The sequence below is a fragment of the Haliotis rubra genome, unplaced genomic scaffold (assembly GCF_003918875.1).
Source record: "Haliotis rubra isolate DU_JTF1 unplaced genomic scaffold, ASM391887v1 Scf67, whole genome shotgun sequence".
In the NCBI taxonomy this organism is placed as follows: domain Eukaryota; kingdom Metazoa; phylum Mollusca; class Gastropoda; order Lepetellida; family Haliotidae; genus Haliotis; species Haliotis rubra.
In genome coordinates, this window is record NW_025767379.1 from 2,432,892 (window position 1) to 2,455,226 (window position 22,335).

Genomic DNA, 22,335 nt, shown 5'->3' on the forward strand with positions numbered 1-22,335 from the left:
AAAGTAGTTCCCTTTTTAAACTTCAACAAATTGAATAACAAGTCAAATGATCACGATAAACACGTTTATTATGTGCACACTGACTCAATCTGACAGTGATGAATACATTATAGTGTAACTCTTCTGCACATAACAATTTTAAAACTTGTAGCGATAGAGCAAATATTTGTGACGTCATGATAACCTTGACCTTCACACAACGTGGTAATCGGCCATTCGAACGTCGAGACAAAAGCAGTGGAGAAGAAGAATCAACAATATTATCCAGTTATTTCACTAGAGTGTCATCATGGCGTTATTATTAAAGTAAGTTAAACTTATTTTTGTTTCAAACATATCAAATAACGTAATAAATGCAAGGTCATTGCTTATTTCCAACGGTAACATGAACATCGAACAACATAAAACCTCCGATTGACGTGTTTGGACAGTGTTAGATCTACATGTTTACAATGAAGTCTAGGTCGAAGCGTTCGGTTAAATCTTTTGTTAATTAGGCCACATGCTTAGGATCGGGGGTACTAAAGTAATTGTACACATTAACTTGTGAGTTGTGCACTTCAAGTTGCTTCAAGAAAGGTAGAGTGGTAGAGCTCACAGATAGTGTTTCTTGGTGTAAGTGTGTTGATACAGTAGAATTGGTGTCACCCTTGCCGTGTATGATAGAAGAGTACTGACGTTTCTGAAAATCAGATGAATCAGTGTTATAGCTGCGGATGCTCTGCTCATTTTTTGTGGCCAGAAATTCTCATTATTTCTCTGGTTGCGACACCAGCGTGAGAAAGTAGGGTAATTGTAGTAGCTCTGACACTGTGATTTGTATAACTTCGACTAAGGTTGGCCTCAGTTGAGATTGTTTTCATCATATCATTCAGAGTTTTGACACCGACTGGTCTGCTTGTATTCCAACATGAATCAGATACAGATATTTAGGCCTTGGGTTTCTGAAAGAATGTATCGTTGTCCGGATTACGTTTTTCGAGAAAAAGTCGTAAGGAGGAGATAGGACATTGTTCATCCATCGTAGCATACATTCGGGGTTTGCTTTCAAAGTCGCGATCTCGTAGATCATCACCTTGGTGGTTTTTCGTGGCCTCGTTATAGGCCATTTCCACATATTCCACACCGGAATCATCTTTTTTGAATACAAAGGAATCAGGCTTTAAGTTTCGCTGATTTTCTCGGCCTCGGCGTGCGAAACTCAAAGTAATATCGAACCATACTTTGTTTTGTAGTGACCGCGGGTTGTTTACATCAAAAACATTAGTGTCATTTGATCTCAATTTTTCAAATCTCCTTCAGAGATAGCCGGATGGTGCTCGGTTTTGTCGTGACCCTCACGTTTGAGCTTTTTTAACATGCATTTAAACATCTGGTTAGATTTAAAGAATTCCTTGTCCTCGAGGAGCGAAATATTTCGGCTGTAGGGTGCTGATCTCAAGTGCCTGTTTAATGATGCCCTGATACCAACGAAGGTGCTTTTGCTGTACATATCTCCGTTGGCATTTCTAATTTCAGCATAGAACCGTCGAAGTTGTACATCTAATTTGTCTGTTGGTAGGGACTGAAACACCGAACTCTCTCCCCGTTTTTGTAGCCATTCTGTAACCAAAACAATATGATAGTCTTAGTTTTTATTTTCAAATTGTTTCATTGGTGATTACATTTTACTGCCTACACCATTACCGATATTTCTTTCCTATATCATTTGAATTAAAACACTACGTTTGATATGGTTTCACAGTTGTTCTGAGATAAATCGCCTGTTATTACTTCGACATATCCATGATATTTTGACGATTACGTACAGCTATTATTGAAAGGATAAGATATCAATTCTTTATTTCGTGTTGTGATCATCATTTTTCTATTCTGGTGAAAAGTCAATCCTCTAAGCTTTGAATTATTCACAGACATAGAATTACATACGACGAAAAGTGTTGACACCCCACTTGGTCATTCTATCCGTGTTGGTACTGTTAGCGTTGGTCAAAAGATTTTCCAAATCTGACTCCTCCAGTTCAGGGAAACGATCTTTGTCCTCTGTTTTCACAGATGCGGTATCCCTCGCCGGGACACTGTTATCGACATCGGTGACGCCATGATTGACGGCTGTCACTTCCGCGTTAGACGCGGCGTTGACATCCCCTGTCTTTTCATATGCCGATGTAGCCAAAATGTTGTCGATTTCTTCAGCAGCAAGTAGAATGTTTAGATCGGTCAAACCACTTTCAAATGTTTCATCGTAATCGATAACAAAATCACCGTAATCTAAGCTAGCGTTCTCGCTTGATTGACAGGTCGCCATCTTTGTTTGTCAACAACGTGTGTAGGGATACATTCAAAAGTTTCGGTGAAGCGGTTCTCAAATTGCGACCGTATATGCTGATTATACGGTCGGAAATTTATAGCATTGACCAATCAGAACTCGTGTTACATACTAAGTTGAATTAGAATTGCATTTTAACTGTGGCTAAATAGCGTAAGGTGATGGCAATGTTGGGTGAATGGACAGAGTACGAATTAGACTTCAGTTCGGATTCATGGTCTGAGGACGAAGATAACTCTACCGAACGACCAAAGCCCAAAACCAAGACAAAACACACTGACACACCTTCCGTAAAGAAGACATGCTACCAGTGTCCCTCTGTGCCCCAAACGGCATTTGTCCGTGTCAGGGTTCAGGGGATTCACGTCGTCAACAAACACAAACGATACGATGTAATAGGTGAGAGTACTAATATAGTGAATATTTCCATATATGTGATGGTCAGACATAAATGCAGTCTTGTTGATGCAAATAATTAAGACCACAGCATATTCAAGGAATATATTCTTTTGTTTTGAGCCCTTATCATGGTTAATTGAAAGTGTTTAGAGGTAATGCTTAATAAAATGATAATAATAAGGCACCGGACCCACTCTGCTGCATTTGATGTTAATCTGTAAAACATAATAATAATAATAATAATAATAGTAATAATCACAAGTATCCTACTGTTATCTGTACATATGTTTTCAATAAGCAGATGGAGAAAAGCAATATTAATATACAATTATTTTAATCCAGTCAGTCAGCACAAGGTGTCAGACACACAGAAAGCAGGTGATATTACTGCTGTACCTGTCTGTGACAAGGGTATCACCAACACATCAAGCAGCATAACAACCTTTACAGACAACTCATTTGCACAACTGCTTGAGTCTGCTGTCTCCGAAGTGTGCAACAACCCAAACCACAATTCGATCACATCAAAATCTGGAGGTATCATGGTTGAGATTGGCAAAGCAGTGATTTCTTCACCTGTCACAATGCAACATCTCGAAACATTAATCAAGCCACCATTACTGGACACATTGGCCGTTTTTGGAAGAGACAAGCCTCTTTCTCATCAGACAAGGAATTAATGTTTAGGAAATTCCATGCAATGAGGACAAACTTTGAATTTTGCGCCAGCTTAAGATCCGTGATCATGAGAGCTTCCAGAGAGACAGAAATGCATGTCCACCTGTTTAGTCAGTGTCTGCTGGACGACCTCCTCAGATGCGCTGTTAACAATTTTATTGATAAGTCTGCAGATGGACACAGAGAAGTCTGCAGAATCATTTTACACACCAAGACAACTCTGTGCTCTTCTACATATCGGGATAATTTGATTTATGCTATGGAAAAAATCAAAAAGAAAGGAAATACAGCCTCTGCATTAATTATGAAAAACCTTTGTGCCTCATCCACTGAGAAGTCTCCCCTGATTTTGTTACGAAGATAAAAAAGTGGACTCTGAAGGTGAACCGTGGTGGACTGAAAGTCTGTGGTGATAACTTTTCTTTCTTGTCCGAAGATAGAGGCAATATGCAGGCAGGCAACAATGATTCAAAGACAGCACTGAAAGAGACAATCTTGCAAGATATCACAGTTTCTTACTACTGGGACAAATGCTTTTCAACTGACTCTGAGGATAAATTAAAAACATCAATCTTAGAGAACATTGTAGATCTATTCCTAAGACTCCGTGGAAGGGCCACTGCAAAACGTGTGCAAAGACAAACGCAGAAGGAAAAACGCCAAATCAGTTTTCAAAGGAAAAAAATCCCAGTCTCTGAGAAAACGATTGAGACCTTTACATGCAATGATTAACCTGATAAATATGATATTTTATAATATAATCTGGGATTTGGTATTATTAGGTGAATTGTGTCCCCTGGATTTTATCATTAAAAAAAATAAATGTCAGAGATGTAAATCCATTTGTTCCTACTCAACCTTGCAAGGTCAGTGCACATTATATGTGGCAATGGCAAGTATCTCAGTTCACTGTTTCCGATCATCAGTATGACAGACAGACAGACAGACAGAAGAGACTGACTCATGGTTTATTTTGATTGTAACAGAGCTCCAGCCCAAAATATAAACTTCATCACAATTATGTATACAATGTGCATTTACGTTTTTCTTGTCTTATTTACATGGTAAAAATTCATTGCCATACATCTCTTATTACATCACTGTTTACTATTCCAGCAAAATTAATAATGATGTGATCAATACTACAATATTTCTTCATGTACACCGGATATGTTTTTACAAATATAAAATACATTCATCATCCAATAGAAACATACCCTAGTATTCACATTGATTTGCAATACCTCTCTTCAAAAATGACATTTTCACATCTACCAGTTTTCTAATCTAAATGTACAAGTAATGATAATTCTTACCTTTGATTCATGAAATGCTATCTAAATGCCGCATTTATCTGACATAATCCCACATATGATGCTATCCTTTCCGGTGTCCAGCGTTAGCGAATTACCCACGATGCACAGCGCGCAGACACCCCTGTTGCGGCAAATGAGCGCGACCCACATCAGAGCGAGACTGTCAGTGGAGGCTTCCAATCCTGTGTATATACGTCTTTTGATAGAGTAATTTCTGTCCGTGGGTGATTGCAAAGATTCTCTCACCAAATCTGTCAAAAATATCATTCCTGCCTCGATCAAAAACGGAATCTTTTGACTAATTCATTGTCATTGTAAAAAGTTAAAACGTCCTTACGTTCTTGAAAATGTCTGAGGTGACGGCTGCGCTTGTCTAGCGGCCGCCATTTTGTTGAGTTAAGAAAATTCTTAGGTCGACTTAGGAGTCCCTCTGTGAGGACTCCTAACATTTCCCTCACTCTAAGAGTACTCGGCCTACCTTTAGAATACAGCACCACAAACTTTAAAAAAATACGTCATAATACCCTTTTACGTAATGTAATGTGATTTTGTTCGAAAGCACGTTCTCGAAAACAATGCCTTATGACGCCTGCATGGCAACACGGTTGTCTGGCTCCAGTTGAGTGCGTATAAGCCCGCTCACTGGTGTTTCATCCTACGAGCCATGTCATTGCATAAGCCCAACGATGTTGAGAGTTTCCAGTAGTTGTATACCGGCGGATGCGCAATATTTTGCAAGCACCAGTTTGAAATATTTTTCTTTTCACTAATACGCCTCATATTTCTATTTGTATTACGGGCTGCTGAGGTGTTATGTTTGTGTATTTTGTATTTTTTTATTTTTAAATTTACATATATATATTTGTCATTCAGTAATTTGCACCATTACATAGAAAAGTGTTTTATTAGTATTTTATTTTTCGAAGCGGTAATAATGCATTACACTAGACACGTCAGTCGTGTTTGCGCCGGTTCGGTCAATGCATTCTATTTATTAGGATTAATTCAAGGGATTAAAGGGTTAGGGCTAGGGCTAGGGACTAGGACTAGGGGTTAGGGTTAGGGTTTAGGGTTTAGGGTTAGGGTTGGGGTTGGGGACCTAATGCAATATATAGTAGGTACATGTCCGGTGGTTCGGTCAATGCATTCTATTTATTAGGATTATTTCAAGTGGTTAGGGTTAGGGTTAGGGCTGAGGGTTTGGGGGTTTAGGTTAGGTTAGGGTTAGGTTAGGGACCTAATCCAATATAGCAGGTACATGACCGGTGTAATACGTGAGTACCATTTGTTGTTTTTCCTTTTTGCATTTTAATACTTTTATTTCACACAAAAACGGGAAACCAAAAACGTCGAAAGTACATTATGAAATGGGTTAATGTAGACATTTTGGGCTAATGGAAATTGGTCTGGAATTTGCACTCAAGCCTCTTTCACACGCAACATAAATTTTGTAAAGTAATGATTCGAAGGCTAACTCACCCGAGTGCCGTCACTACACATGCTCATGTCTCCCTCGTTCCTTAGTGCGATCCACATTATCCTTACAGTGTTCCCTACATCACTTTTCTGTCACAAAATCACCGATTTATATAAAAGCGCGTCATTCATGCATGCACCGTGAAATCTACGTCTGACGCCTGACGTCAACAACCCTTTTCAGTTTGAGGCATATCGGCTCATTCCACGCCACACGTTAATTTGTAGATTACGGAATGGGACGAGTGTGTCCGGAGAATAAAATCACGAGACACCAAGTCTACACCCGTAGCATCTGTAATTGTCCGTGACCTGAGCTTTAAGCACAGGACCACGCGCCACCAGCAGTTGTGTATTTCTTGACATATATCTCTGTAGTGATGTGTGTGTCCTGACATATATCTCTGTAGTGATGTATATTTCCTGACATATATCTCTGTAGTGTATGTATTTCCTGACATATATCTCTGTAGTGATGTGTGTGTCCTAACATATATCTCTGTAGTGATGTGTATTTCCTGACATATATCCTGTATTCCCCTGTGTTATTCCAGTCAATGTGTCCTAAATGTGTCAGTGTAGTCAGGGGTATTTCCTTGTGTTATTCCAGTCAATGTGTCCTAAATGTGTCAGTGTAGTCAGGGGTATTTCCCTGTGTTATTCCAATCAATGTGTCCTAAATGTGTCAGTGTAGTCGGGGGTATTTCCCTGTGTTAAGTCAGTGTGTCAAATGTCAGTGTAGTCAGTGTGTTATTCCAGTCAATGTGCCCTAAATGTGTCAGTATTAGTCAGGGTGTCAGTATTTCCCTGTGTTATTCCAGTCAATGTGCCCTAAATGTGTCAGTGTAGTCGGGGGTATTTCCCTGTGTTATTCCAGTCAATGTGTCCTAAATGTGTCATTGTAGTCAGGGGTATTTCCCTGTGTTATTCCAGTCAATGTGTCCTAAATGTGTCATTGTAGTCGGGGGTATTTCCCTGTGTTATTCCAGTCAATGTGTCCTAAATGTGTCAGTGTAGTCAGGGTATTTCCCTGTGTTATTCAGTCAATGTGTCCTAAATGTGTCAGTGTAGTCGGGGGTATTTCCCTGTGTTATTCCAGTCAATGTGTCCTAAATGTGTCAGTGTAGTCAGGGTATTTCCTGTGTTATTCCAGTCAATGTGCCCTAAATGTGTCATTGTAGTCGGGGGTATTTCCCTGTGTTATTCCAGTCAATGTGTCCTAAATGTGTCATTGTAGTCGGGGGTATTTCCCTGTGTTATTCCAGTCAATGTGTCCTAAATGTGTCATTGTAGTCAGGGGTATTTCCCTGTGTTATTCCAGTCAATGTGTCCTAAATGTGTCATTGTAGTCGGGGGTATTTCCCTGTGTTATTCCAGTCAATGTGTCCTAAATGTGTCTTTGTAGTCAGTTGAAGAGGTTTGTTTTCATTCTGTTGTGAAATATCCTTCACATGACATTCCAGATCCGATGGTCTCTACTGGTCTCATCAATAAGGGGAAGCTCTGTTTCCTGATGGGCGTGGTCCTCTGCATTGGGTTCCTGTCTCTGGAGATGTATATTGTGCACCAAAAGAATACCATCCTCATGCGAGTTACAGAGTCGGTTGTGGATAGCATCTCCGACAGGAATTACACCCTTCAAATTAATATAACTAACTGGGAAAAATTAAAAAGAAGTATACTACCGAACAGAAACATCACGCGTACGAAGATAGATACTGATTCCAATTCTACTGATAAATCAGCATCAGAGCTTCATTCTGAGAAACAAGAACTGCAAAAAAATGTTTCATATCCCGTAAATGAAGCACACCATTCCAAAGAGCCAAAAGGAAAGATGGGAAATATTTCATCACTATCCATAAAAGAAAACATGGCACAAGTGTTACCAAAACGTTGAAACTTTCAAAGCCTTCTTGTAGTGGTTTATTTGCAGGAGATGGAGCCGCAATAGCAGCATCAATCAGATATTCTCGCCTACATCCCCATTCATCAAAGAACGACTACGTATGGGCGGCTAGAAATTGTACAGATTTTATACGAAACAGAGGCTACATAACAAATTCGGCCCCAGAGGAGAATGAGTTCCCTCTCGCTATAAGTATACTCATGTACAAGGACGTGGAGCAGGTGGAGAGGCTTCTCAGAACCATTTACAGACCATCAAACTTCTACTGCATCCACATGGACTTCAAAACAGCTCTCAAAGTGAAAAACCAAATGATAAGCATTGTTAAGTGTTTCCCAAATGTGTTTTTTTCATCCAAGCAAGTTGATGTTACATGGGGACGCTTTAGCGTTTTGGAAGCCGAGTTAGTATGCATGAGAGATCTGCTAAAGTACCCTGGGTGGAAATATTTCATAAATTTGACAGGTCAAGAGTTTCCTCTCAAGACCAATTTAGAGATTGTTCGGATACTGAAGATCATGAATGGGGCGAACAGTGTTGACGCGAACACACAAAGGTGAGTGAGTGAGAGAGAGAGAGAAGCTGTGAGTTTAGTTCTCAGACAAGACTGTTACCAGGTGCCTGCTTGCATCTTTGCTTGCATCTTTGGTACTCACAGAGGTCATTAGACGAGGTACGACACTGTATCGTAGTTAAATTGGAAATATAAGTTTCGGTTCTGAATTTTGAATCCCATTTTCGTAACAGCCAAAGGGGTGCCAAAGACAAAATGCACACTGTAGAATATACGAGGGACTAATGATTTGCCTTTCGTTATCGTAGCAGGTGGATACGCAGACGATGGAAGAAAGCGTTTCCTACGCCGCATGGAATTATTCCTTATAAGGGAAACGTGCACGTTGTTGTTTCCAGAGGATTTGTGGATTATGCCATAAACGACCCCATAGCTCAAAATTTTACTGAATGGCTAAAGCGGACCAAAGTTCCAGATGAAACCTTCTTTGGTACTTTGAACAATAACCCGAAGCTTCGTGTTCCCGGCTCGTCCACAGGTGAGTGAGTTTGTGGATGGGTGAGTGAGTGAGTGAGTGAAACTCACGAGAACGGGTATGGTGCTGACATACCTAAAATTATTAAGGATGAAACCCATATCCTAGATTTCAGAACGTATATCTGCACGACAATTTACAGGGCATTAATCGTCCCATAAATAAAGGCACAAGTGATAGACGTACAGCTGAGAGTTTAGGACGCGGTGAACATTACTTGAATCGATAACAACAGTCGTCGTAGTCGCTGTGTCGTGCAGTCAGGTGGTCAGTGGGAAGTGTAAAGCATGCACTGGATAGTAACATAGGTGTGTTATCACAATAGCCTTCACATAGTCACAACCTCATGTGATCAGCTCACATCATTTTGGGGGTTAAAGAGTCTTTGGGATTCATTATATTTAGTATGGGTTGGGGATTGGGGGCTGGTGAGACAGAATGATTTTGTCAGCCAGCGTTTCCAGACATATTTTCTTTTCCTCTGAAACTAGGCACCAAACAATATATGTTGAACCTAGGCATGTCCAGGACATATCAGTAAGTGAGTTTGATTTTAGCCGCTTTAGCAATATTCCAGCAATGTCACGCAATTAGGCTATGGGTTCAATTCCCCACAATGGGTACAATGAGTGAATCCTGTTCTGGTGTCTCTCGCCGTGATATTGCTAGAATGTTGCTAAAAGCGACGTAAAACTAAACTTACTAACAATAAGTACCACTGGCAAATAACACTTACAATTCAAAGTCTTTGAAGCATTGTTTTCAAATCAGTAAACGATTTCGATGTAAACGAAATGTTTAACGTGGCTTTCGAGTCGTACCCCTTTGTTATGCTAGGATCTGCTGGTCGAGGATTCCTTGTGCTCCTTCACTTGTCCGTATTACTACCGTGCTCGTGGGAATTACCAAAGTTGTGAACATCCAGCTCGGACAATTGTCTCACACTAGCCATGAAATACATGCTCTTAAACAAAAGTAGGGGAACTTCGTTTTAATTTACTATTGAAAAAATTGGAAGGTATATCGAAGTCAATCAATGATAATAATGAATCTTTGGAGAGTGCCTCACCACTTGCACTACCTCATGACCACAGTTGCTTGTACAGTAATCGCTCTTGAAAGAGGATTGGTCTATGACGTGAAATTTGCATGTGTACGATTTTCATTTCTTTAAAAACCCGGTTAGAAACAAACACTTACAACAGAGCGATGCAAGATAATTGTCAAAATTAATGGTCTACAGTGATTTATCGATCTTGAAAAACGTCAAAATCAAGAATGACACCCCATGCACGTATATAGGGCTATTGCGTTCTGCACGTGCATTCCAAGCGTTGTGTTTAGGGGTGGTGATAAAGAGAAAGGGTGGTGCATTCATAAGATGCCTGTTTTTGAAAAGTTTGTTAACGCTTATACTTCCAATCCAAATTGAAAGTTCAGGTTCCCCCACTGTTTTTAAAGAGTATAATCTCTGAAGTAACCAGTTTGTAACCAAACAAAGGGTACGTGAATCGCTTAGAGTTAGGAAAGTAATCGCTTATCCCGGACTTACAACAGCTATACTCTTACAAAACCCCGCATATATGTATTTTCACGAAGTTAGTCTGTTAACTTTAAAGTGAGATAACATTTGTAAGTCTGGATCAGTTGCAGCAACATAGGCAGTGTAAAAGTATAAAAGATCAAACGTCTGTTAACATGGATAGTATAACAAGTTCAATACGTGAAGGCGTCCGTTCCCAGTTGGGTGTTGTCTTCAGTATCTGGCCTAGCCTCCATGAGCCGCAAAACTGCTCTGCACAGTCTCGGCATGGACTGAATAAATCTTTGAATTCGATCGTGTGGAATTCTGGCCCATTCCTCTTGCAATGCCTGCGACAGTTGATGTAACGTCAGGACCGCCGGTTGACGTTCACGTCGATCGAGGTCATCCCACAAAAGCTCGATGGGGTTGAGGTCGGGCGTTTTGGAAGGCATTGTAATGTTCTGATTCTGAAAATACCGAATAGTGGCATGTGCAGTGTGAGGACTGGAATTATCTTGCTGTAACAACTCTCTCTGGCGGTCAATGATCAGGACCATGTGAATCCTTAAGAATTCGCCTTTGTACCGAATTGCAGTTAAATTGCCCTGGGCCCCGTTCCTCAAAGCGATCGTAGCTCTACGACAGTCGTAACTCCCATACTTTTTAACATAGACTTACGACTGTCGTAACTCCCATACTTTAACATAGACTTACGACTGTCGTAACTCCCATACTTTAACATAGACTTATGACAGTCGTAACTCCCATACTTTAACATAGACTTACGACTGTCGTAACGCTACGATCGCTTTGAGGAACGGGGCCCTGAAGGCGAGATTAGATTTAAGTTAGATTTATGCGTGTAGGATATGGCTCCCCACATCATGACACACGCACCACCATATCGGCCAAGCTGGGCGACACAATTCTGGGCAAAGCGTTCGTTTCGACGTCGATAGACACGTACTCTTCCGTCACGGCACTGACGCAGAAAGCGTGAGTCGTGACTGAACCATACACGTCGCCAGTGTTGTAGATTCCTGAATAGAACGTTGTTGCACCACTGGACCCGTCCACGTCGATTTAGCCGTTGCAGCACAGGGCAAAAATAGGGTCCTCTGGCTCCAAGTCCAGCTTCTTGTAAACAGTTACGAATGATTTGCGCCGACACACTCCTCAAACCAGACACTGATATCGGCCCCATAAACGACTGATGGCACACTGATGAACACTGAGGTGACGTGCCTCGGCATATTGAGATTCCCCAGCCCCCCGACGCCCAATGTCCAATGTTTCGATGTACGATATTCATAACGATATTATTTCATTTAGCTAAAAATGCCAATGACTGTCTAAAACCAACACGGCCTTATATGGGCAATGTCCCTGCTCACGATTCCTCACAACTGCACGTGCTTATTGCGAACCACAAATATCCCTCAGCCGCCATTTTGGTTTGAGAACGAAGCGACCACGGCCAGCGATTGGAGTGATTGCAAACGGCTGAAAGTTAGCGTTCCGTTCTAAGGTGATTGCAAGTGATTGGCTGATAGCAAAGCACCACAGGATTATGGTTTGTTTATTTTTCATCTGTCGAATTTATATTTCCCTCAGCCGCCATTTTGGTTTGAGAACGAAGCCAGTGCAAGGTGACTGCAAGCGATTGGCTGATAGCAACGCAACATAAGGTTATGTTTTGTGTATGTTCCAGGACGCATCAGTACTGACTACCATCTAAAGCCTTACATCGCCCGATTCAAGAACTGGGGGCCAATATGGGGAGAAAAATCATTTGACTGGCCGTGTAAAGGCAAGCGCGTTAGAATGATTTGCATTTTGGTGTGGGGATCTACGACTGTTGTCCTCCAGGAGAGAGCTGTTTGCCAACAAATTCCACATCGACTATCAGCCCCAGACGTATGACTGCATGGATGAATGGATCAGGAACAGAACCATACAGGAATATAACGGAACATTTACTATGAACTATGACTTTTATGAAAAAATGCCCCACTTAAAGTATATTTACAGAACGCCTACAATGAAATGAATGTAACCTGATAGTGTTTACTCGTTGACCATCATCATGTAGAGGGCAAGGTTGGAACGTCTACCACGAATAGCTGCAAGACCGCTAGTGCGGCGTAAAACATCACTCATGCATCCGTTGCTAGTGGCAACCCTGAAAAATCTAACAGAAATCAATGAACACTCACTTTGTCAGCTGACAATACGATGTCAGTCGAGATGTGATTATCTTAATACAGGGATTTGGTACCGTGACTCCAACATTCTATTTGTAGTTTTAACATTGAATAAATACACATCTGACTCGAGCCTTCATTTTGTTGTTACTTCTGTTATTTTATCGTGTGGTGGGATTCTACCACCCCGTACCCAGACACTGCACCCTAATGATACAACCTTTAATGATAATAACAATAATAATAATAATAAGTCCACTTATTTAGCGCTGAACTCCCCGCAGCAGGGACATGCTCTAAGCCATACAACATGATGGACACTGTTACCCCGAATAACCCAAGCTGCCTGTGGGGCGCTAGAAGGTTAATAGTCATATGACTTATCCCATCGGGTACCCATTTTCTGCTGAACAGAAACTAACTTGCCTTAAGTGAAACCACATGTGTGCTTCGTTGTGGGGCAGGGCAGAAGTCCTAGAAACTCTCAGGAAACAAGCTGCTGAACACGGTCACCCAATAACCCTATTATTTCCCCTACTGCCTAGCCCTCCCTGCAGTGCTAAAGCCCAAAATGAAGCAAGTCTCCCTGGAGCTCCTTTTCAATTAAAATGGGTTTATTTGTTACAATCAAACTCATATACACAAAGAACTTATTTAAGCACCCCCTGTGTTTTTGTAAAAAATTCGTGGTGTCCACGATGGGAAAACATGAGTTTTTCTGACCCGTATGATCCTTTGACTCATAAAGAACGACAAAATGATGGGAATCCATGCTGGTTTTATGATGATAATTGCTCTTTTAAAAAACACTGATTTTCATGCAAAACCATATAAGTATGACCCTATAATGTTTAATGTTGAAATTTTTGATGAATGTGAACATTCAAAATGTCATTTTGCGCGTCTTACACGGTTCAAGGTCAATACCGAGTGTAACCTCTATGTGACCGTATAACAGCCAGCAGCACTCTCCTCCTCATACTCCTGTCAGCCTCCTGATCCTCTGAAGGGGCAGTCTACGCCATTCCTCGTGTAAAGCAGCTTCCAATTTGGCCAAATTCTGTACAAGAGGATCCCTATGTTGCACACGACGCCCAATCATGTCCCAAATATGATCCAAAGGGTTAAGATTGGGACTCATTCAATCGTGAGACATGTCAAGGGGTGCTTAACTACGTTATTTGTGTGGCCACCCATCCAAGGACTCTCCGTGACCAACGTTGCTTAACTTCCACTGATTTGTGACCTGGGCCAGGCAACACCAGACACGACCCTTTACACATCCATAAGAAATCTCTGCTAAAAGCAGCGTCGACTGCACACTTCCTGTCATGTCATGAACATGTGTGAACGAAGCACTATCAAATGCTGATGATACAAGGTGAAATGTTGAGCGGATCCTGTTCTTAAATGGTACCATCAGAAACACATGCAAGTGCTAGTCAATTGTTCAATTAGAAAATAGAAAAAAAATCGCGAATGTATGAAGCTGTTGGAATATCGGAAAGTTAAAATGAGCCCTTTTGGATAAGTACATACTTTATGTATACCTGCTTGACGTCACCTGAATAAAGATGTTGTTCATCCATAAAGTTGTCCGTATCTGAATCTCCAACTTCTTAAACACGCCACTCAAAGACGTTATCATCCCTTTCGCCACACAACCTTCTATGATAATTCTTCTTTTATCTAAAGCTGGCATAAAATCAGCTGCAATGAGTGAGTGAGTGAGTTTACTTTTACGTCGCTTTTAAAAATATTTCAGCAGCTAGTATGAATAACACGAACTGTCACCAGAAACAACATTTAATTACATTAATGTACTTTTCAAAAATTGGCTATTAATGATTTTACAATAATAATTTAACTGAACCCAGAGGCGAATAACTATCACTCTTTACAGTGAGTGAGTGAGTTGGGTTTTACGCCGCTTTTAGCAATATTCCAGCAATATCACGGCGGGGGACTCCGGAAATGGGCACTCTTTATATGTTGAATATATTAAGGAACCTTTCTTTATCCAATGCGAATGACAGTATGTGAGTATAAATCAATGCTTGTGTCCCTTATCCACATAAGCACCAGATAGTGGTATGTTGCCATGACAACCATAATTACCTCTGAACATTGATGCAACAGGATTGAATACTAGAGCTTCACCCTTTGTGAAAAGACTTAACTGGTCACGTATCGCCGATGTAATCAGACAGAACAACACCACTAATGTACTGCTAATGGGGGGAAATGAAAGCGATGTGTTTGATAAGAATATTGACAGAAGAGGAATGTCAGACTGACATTGTTCCAAAATGGTAAATTCTAATCGTAGAAATAATTGTTACTGTAATCGACATTGCATTACATTAATACGATATAACGGTGTAACTAAGCAAATGACATATAACGGTGGTCGTAATACCGTTATAACGGTGAAACAATGAGGTTGTGTTGAGAAGGCGTGACAGGCGTGTAGGGTCGACAACAGCAGGCTGCCAGGTAGGCATTGCCGTTATCATTTAATGGGATCACGTGTTTAATGTTTGTTATACATAAAGTTTGTCCTATTTGAATCTATTTGAAAGCGATACGTGGCCTTGAGTGTTGTAACCCTGGTGGTGGTTATACAAATGGCGGAGGAGTCACCCGCTGTTGTTGATTCCAAGACCACAGATCCCCGACCAGCTCTCTAACATTGTGAAGTAAACATACAGGAAATAATTGAGTGAGTGAGTTGGGTTTTACGCCGCTTTTAGCAATATTCCAGCAATATCAAGGCGGCGGACATCAGAAATGAGCTTCACACATTCACAAATGACTTCCTAAATGCTTTCAAATCACGAGCGCACGTGCACTACATGTATGGACAGCTACTAAAGGCATGACACGCAAATGAGTGCCACAACACACAAAATGCCACCGCGACAGTACTTCACACACGCTGAAAAATGGTAATGTTGCAGTCTGGAGAAACCCAGAAACGAGTAGCCATGTTTTTCGGGAAGTCGCTGAGCGTTATCTCCTGGCTTGCTGCTCTACACCGTCAGACTGGTGTCGTCCAAATGAGGAGGGGTCGTGGACTCCATGGGAAGACCACAGCCAGACAAGAGTCCCAGGCATTAGGATTATGAACGGTGTTTGTGTACATTGTAACTTGGGCTGACGTATTCGATGGTTACTTTGTCCTGAATCTGTTGTATGTGCCTATTAAACGTGCTTGTATATATGGGGTAGGTGAACACTGTTTTGCTCTGCTGATGGTTTAAAGAAATTAGGCAGGGTCTTGTATTTAGAGTTAGTGAGTTTAGTTTTACGCCTGACCACCCGATACTTACGATAAGCATGGGTTACTGAAGATCAATTCTAACCCGGACCTTCACGGGTCTTGTATTTAGAAAGTATCAAAACATCAAATTAAGCTTTGTACTAATTAAAATACGCTTTTGATGAACCCGATCTTGTTGAAATATGTGTTGAAAGAAGGGCGGTAATAATTTGTCATTATCTAATGTAGCCCTACACAGCACAGCTGGTATATTGCTAACCCGATATACGTATCTAATAAACCCGACACGTATCTAATAAACCCGACACGTATCTAATAAACCCGACACAGATCTAATAAACTCGACACGGATCTATTAAACCCGACACGGATCTTGTTAACAGGACAGCTTGTTAATAAGGGCAACGTATACATCAAAATCATATATTTGGTTCGTGTCTAATCACAAATTCTTTCCGGAAGTACGCTTGTTCTGTTTCTCATTGACTCTTGTTACTCGCAATAAATGTCATAAGACGATTTTCATATTGTCATGCAACACAGTCATGTGAGACGATGTACTGTTCGAGCAGAGATTTGCAGGAGAGCAAGGACATTACTTAATACAGAATGTTTGGCAATAGGAAGGTATCAGTACGCTGGGTTTATCATTGTGAGTCCGGACAACAGTTTGCAAACACCTGTTTACTGCACGTTCCTCAAGTTCAAGCGAATCGACACAGACATGGGTTGCTGGTGAACGTTTCTAACACGGGTTGCCGAATAAAAGTATCTAAAATAAAAATGTCTAGATAATCATTGGTCATATTCTCTCAGTGCATCCGTGGTATAGACACACGATACACTACATAACCATTATTGACAACCAATCATTGGTCACTCCACAACCAGAGCCTCTCTTGTGTTTAGATGGTTCTACCTTACAACCAATCACTGGTCACTCCACAACCAGAGCCTCACTTGTGTTTAGATGGTTCTACCTTACAACCAATCACTGGTCACTCCACAACCAGTGCCTCACTTGTGTTTAGATGGTTCTACCTTACAACCAATCATTGGTCACTCCACAACCAGAGCCTCACTTGTGTTTAGATGGTTCTACCTAACAACCAATCCTTGGTCACTCCACAACCAGAGCCTCACTTGTGTTTAGATGGTTCTACCTTACAACCAATCAATAGTCACTCCACAACTAGAGCTTCACTTGTGTTTAGATGGTTCTACCTTACAACCAATCACTGGTCACTCCACAACCAGAGCCTCACTTGTGTTTAGGTGGTTCTTCCTTAAAACCAAATCATTAGTCACTCCACAACCAGAGCCTCACTTGTGTTTAGGTGGTTCTTCCTTAAAATCAATCATTGGTCACTCCACAACCAGAGCCTCACTTGTGTTTAGATGGTTCTACCTTACAACTAATCATTGGTCACTCCACAACCAGAGCCTCACTTGTGTTTAGATGGTTCTACCTAACAACCAATCCTTGGTCACTCCACAACCAGAGCCTCACTTGTGTTTAGATGGTTCTACCTTACAACCAATCACTGGTCACTCCACAACCAGAGCCTCACTTGTGTTTAGATGGTTCTACCTTACAACCAATCACTGGTCACTCCACAACAAGAGCCTCACTTGTGTTTAGATGGTTCTACCTTACAACCAATCACTGGTCACTCCACAACCAGTGCCTCACTTGTGTTTAGATGGTTCTACCTTACAACCAATCCTTGGTCACTCCACAACCAGAGCCTCACTTGTGTTTAGATGGTTCTACCTTACAACCAATCCTTGGTAACTCCACAACCAGAGCCTTACTTGTGTTTAAATTGTTCTACCTTACAACCAATCCTTGGTCACTCCACAACCAGAGCCTCTCTTGTGTTTAGATGGTTCTACCTTACAACCAATCACTGGTCACTCCACAACAAGAGGCTCACTTGTGTTTAGATGGTTCTACCTTACAACCAATCATTGGTCACTCCACAACCACAGCCTCACTTGTGTTTAGATGGTTCTACCTTACAACCAATCACTGGTCACTCCACAACCAGTGCCTCACTTGTGTTTAGATGGTTCTACCTTACAACCAATCAATAGTCACTCCACAACCAGAGCCTCACTTGTGTTTAGATGGTTCTACCTTACAACCATTCACTGGTCACTCCACAACCAGTGCCTCACTTGTGTTTAGATGGTTCTACCTTACAACCAATCACTGGTCACTCCACAACCAGAGCCTCACTTGTGTTTAGATGGTTCTACCTTACAACCAATCATTGGTCACTCCACAACCAGAGCCTCACTTGTGTTTAGATGGTTCTACCTTACAACCAATCCTTGGTAACTCCACAACCAGAGCCTCACTTGTGTTTAAATTGTTCTACCTTACAACCAATCCTTGGTCACTCCACAACAAGAGCCTCACTTGTGTTTAGATGGTTCTACCTTACAACCAATCACTGGTCACTCCACAACAAGAGGCTCACTTGTGTTTAGATGGTTCTACCTTTCAACCAATCACTGGTCACTCCACAACCAGAGCCTCACTTGTGTTTAGATGGTTCTACCCTACAACCATTCACTGGTCACTCCACAACTAGTGCCTCACTTGTGTTTAGATGGTTCTACCTTACAACCAATCACTGGTCACTCCACAACCAGAGCCTCACTTGTGTTTAGATGGTTCTACCTTACAACCAATCACTGGTCACTCCACAACCAGTGCCTCTCTTGTGTTTAGATGGTTCTACCTTACAACCAATCACTGGTCACTCCACAACCAGAGCCTCACTTGTGTTTAGATGGTTCTACCTTACAACCATTCACTGGTCACTCCACAACTAGTGCCTCACTTGTGTTTAGATGGTTCTACCTTACAACCAATCACTGGTCACTCCACAACCAGAGCCTCACTTGTGTTTAGATGGTTCTACCTTACAACCAATCACTGGTCACTCCACAACCAGTGCCTCACTTGTGTTTAGATGGTTCTACCTTACAACCAATCACTGGTCACTCCAGAACCAGTGCCTCACTTGTGTTCAGATAGCTCTACCTTGAATGGACAACTTAAATGGGGAGAAATATTAGGAATACGATTTTCCCAATATAAATTTAATGCCCAATTGATGTACACATTGTGTAAATTTGAAATATTTCCAATATATAATTACTCAGAATATTTTAACAACTAATACTTATTTACACAAGATTGGAATTAAAGAATCACCATTATGTACATTGTGTAAACAGACACGGTAGTCTGTACGGCACATACTGTTTAAGTGCAGATGTGTGAAGGGAGTGTGGACGGAACTGGCCTCATGGCTCGAGACATTGGGCGAAGGACAAATTGAATTAACGCTAGAAAATATATTATTTGAGTTTTAAGGGAAAAACTAACAACCCTCTAAACATCATCTGCCTAATTGTAAAGAAGAATATTTACACCATGAGCAGACAAGATGTTAAACCAAACTTTAATCAGATCAAAAATGAGATCAAAATATACTACAAATCATGTAAGTTTATTGCCTTGTCACACGCGGACCAAGCTTATTGTTTTACATTTTGGTCATCTCTCCACACTCTCCTAGCACAATAATATGCAATATCAAAGATTAACTAGACCTAGTGTGGTCCCACATGAAATAATTATATAACGATGTGCTAATATTAATTAGGTATTATCACTACTCAGATAATGATTACTGTACACATCCACGATGACTGGGACTTGAAAGTTGGTTTGTATGTATGTATGTATGTATGTATGTATGTATGTATGTATGTATGTATGTATGTATGTATGTATGTATGTATGTATGTATGTATGTATGTATGTATGTATGTATGTATGTATGTGTGTGTGTGTGTGTGTGTGTGTATGTATGTATGTATGTATGTATGTATGTATGTATGTACGTACGTACGTACGTATGTATGTATGTATGTATGTATGTATGTATGTATGTATGTATGTATCAAAACTACGTCCTCTCCACAACCTCATCTGTCGACAGTGGTTGTTACTTCGTCTGGTTCTCATTCGGTGGTTCATTCGAATGTGTCACTTGATTCTAGACCACCACATTATTCGAGTGCGCCTCTTGCCTCACAAGCTTCGTTTCCTTTAGGCCAGATATCGGTTAGAGCGCCGCTTGTGTTCAATTCGGCGCTTCCTACTAGTACTCCCGGTTCGGCGCTTACTACCGGTGTGTCCAGATCGGCGCTTACTACCGGATGGGCGCTACCTCCCAGTGCTCCCGGATCGGCGCTTCCTCCCGTATTCACGGATTGGCGCTTACTACTGGTGGTCCCAGATCGGCGCTTACTACTGGTGGTCCTGGTTCGGTGCTTACTACCGGTGCTCCAGGATCGGCGCCTTCTCTCGGTGTTCCCGGATCGGCGCTTACTACTGGTGGTCCTGGTTCGGCGCTTACTACCGGTGCTCCTGGATCGGCGCTTTCTCTCGGTGTTCCCGGATCGGCGCTTATTACCGGTGCTCCCGGTTCGGCGCTTACTACCGGTGTGTCCAGATCGGCGCTTACTACCGGATGGGCGCTACCTCCCAGTGCTCCCGGATCGGCGCTTCCTCCCGTATTCACGGATTGGCGCTTACTACTGGTGGTCCCAGATCGGCGCTTACTACTGGTGGTCCTGGTTCGGTGCTTACTACCGGTGCTCCAGGATCGGCGCCTTCTCTCGGTGGTCCCAGATCGGCGCTTACTACTGGTGGTCCTGGTTCGGCGCTTACTACCGGTGCTCCTGGATCGGCGCTTTCTCTCGGTGTTCCCGGATTGGCGCTTCCTCCCGGTGTTCCCGGATCGGCGCTTATTACCGGTGCTCCCGGATCGGTGCTTCCTCCCGGTGTTCCCGGATCGGTGCTTACTACTGGTGTTCCCAGTTCAGCGCTTATTACCGGTGTTCCCGGATCGGCGCTTCCTCCCGGTGTTCCCGGATCGGCGCTTACTACTGGTGTTCCCAGTTCGGCGCTTATTACCGGTGCTCCCAGATCGGCGCTTACCGCCGGTTTTCCCGGATCGACTCTTCCTAGTGGTTATCCCGGATCGATGCTTACTACCAGCATGCCTGGTTCAGCGCTTCCTTTCGGTGTTCCCGGTTTGGCGCTTCCTCCTGGTGTTTCCGGTTCGGCGATTACTTCGGGAGGTTTTGATTCAGCACTGCCTTATGCAGGCTGGGGGTCGTCGCTTCCTCAGGGTGCTCCCAGTGCAATGCATACTCACAATGTTCCCGGTTCAGCGCTTCTTCGCGGGGTTCGTGTTGCCCCGCTTACACATACTGGTCCGAGTTCGGTGCTTACCTCTCATGTATCGGGTTTGGCGCTTGGTCCTTCTACGTCGACCTTTGCTGTTAATAGCCGGGACCTTGCGACTTCGTCGTTGGCACATGGGAGTGTGCCTAAATCAGCTGGTGGTTCGGTTCCTCGGCGGGAGGTACCTCGTCATACCTTGGTACCGCCTTCTGTTACATCGGTTCCTCCTATATCGGGACTGGGGGCCAGACCCATGTTGCCGGTTTCCTGGAATCCGGTCTCTGAGGTTTCAAGTGCTCAACGTTTGGACTTTGATACTATGGTACTAGCGGTAGTGTCAGCGTTACGACAGCAGGTGCCAACTCCTCCTGCTCATCAGTCATCCCGTCCTTCGAGTTATCCAGCTCCTCCTTTACAAGAGGTTCATCGTTCGTCAACGCCGTCTCCCTCGTCAGATGGTACGGCGATATCCGATGGTAGCGTCGATGCTGTAGACATGCCTCAACTACTTGTCTGGATTGCTGATAGTCTGCGATTACAGCGTAGTACCTCATCGGCGGGTTTATTATCCAGTTTTGACATGAAGCCATGTGATTTTGGTCTATCACGTTCCCGCCTAGACCGTGTATTTCTCAATTGGCAGCGTCGCTAGACGAGGCCTTCGGTAACCTCAGGAAGGTGAAGGATGGGTTCGCGGCTCCCCGCTTCAACTTAGCATCCGCTCATGTTCATGGTTTCTCTACGCTTATCGTCTCCCCTCCGGTGGATGATGATGTTTCTTTGCTCGGGACTAAACAGAAGGTTTTCTCGCCGTTCCTGGTTGAGGATCGTGAGCTGTTACATTTGGATGGTGTCATGCGGAAGACAATGGCTCCACTCAACATGGTGTTGA

The 22,335-nt window shown here is 42.4% G+C and overlaps 1 protein-coding gene across 1 annotated transcript; it reads left to right on the forward strand.

Annotated features, from left to right (window-relative positions):
* The first annotated feature begins 2,490 nt into the window (after positions 1-2,490).
* Positions 2,491-12,745, forward strand: LOC124257644 (beta-1,3-galactosyl-O-glycosyl-glycoprotein beta-1,6-N-acetylglucosaminyltransferase-like). The gene is made up of 6 exons (XM_046691752.1): positions 2,491-2,728; positions 7,662-7,797; positions 8,022-8,663; positions 8,930-9,159; positions 12,393-12,491; positions 12,535-12,745. The coding sequence occupies exons 1-6, from the start codon at positions 2,491-2,493 to the stop codon at positions 12,729-12,731; spliced, it is 1,542 nt and encodes a 513-aa protein (XP_046547708.1). The 3' UTR covers positions 12,732-12,745.
* The last annotated feature ends 9,590 nt before the right edge of the window (positions 12,746-22,335 follow it).

What these genes read in the sequence shown, in the direction of transcription:
- LOC124257644 (XM_046691752.1), top strand. Translation starts at nt 2,491, where the DNA reads ATGGCAATGTTGGGTGAATGGACAGAGTACGAATTAGACTTCAGTTCG. An exon ending in GTTGACGCGAACACACAAAG is followed by an intron (nt 8,664 to 8,929) that starts GTGAGTGAGTGA and finishes TCGTTATCGTAG; the next exon opens with CAGGTGGATACGCAGACGAT. An exon ending in ATTTGACTGGCCGTGTAAAG is followed by an intron (nt 12,492 to 12,534) that starts GCAAGCGCGTTA and finishes GTGGGGATCTAC; the next exon opens with GACTGTTGTCCTCCAGGAGA.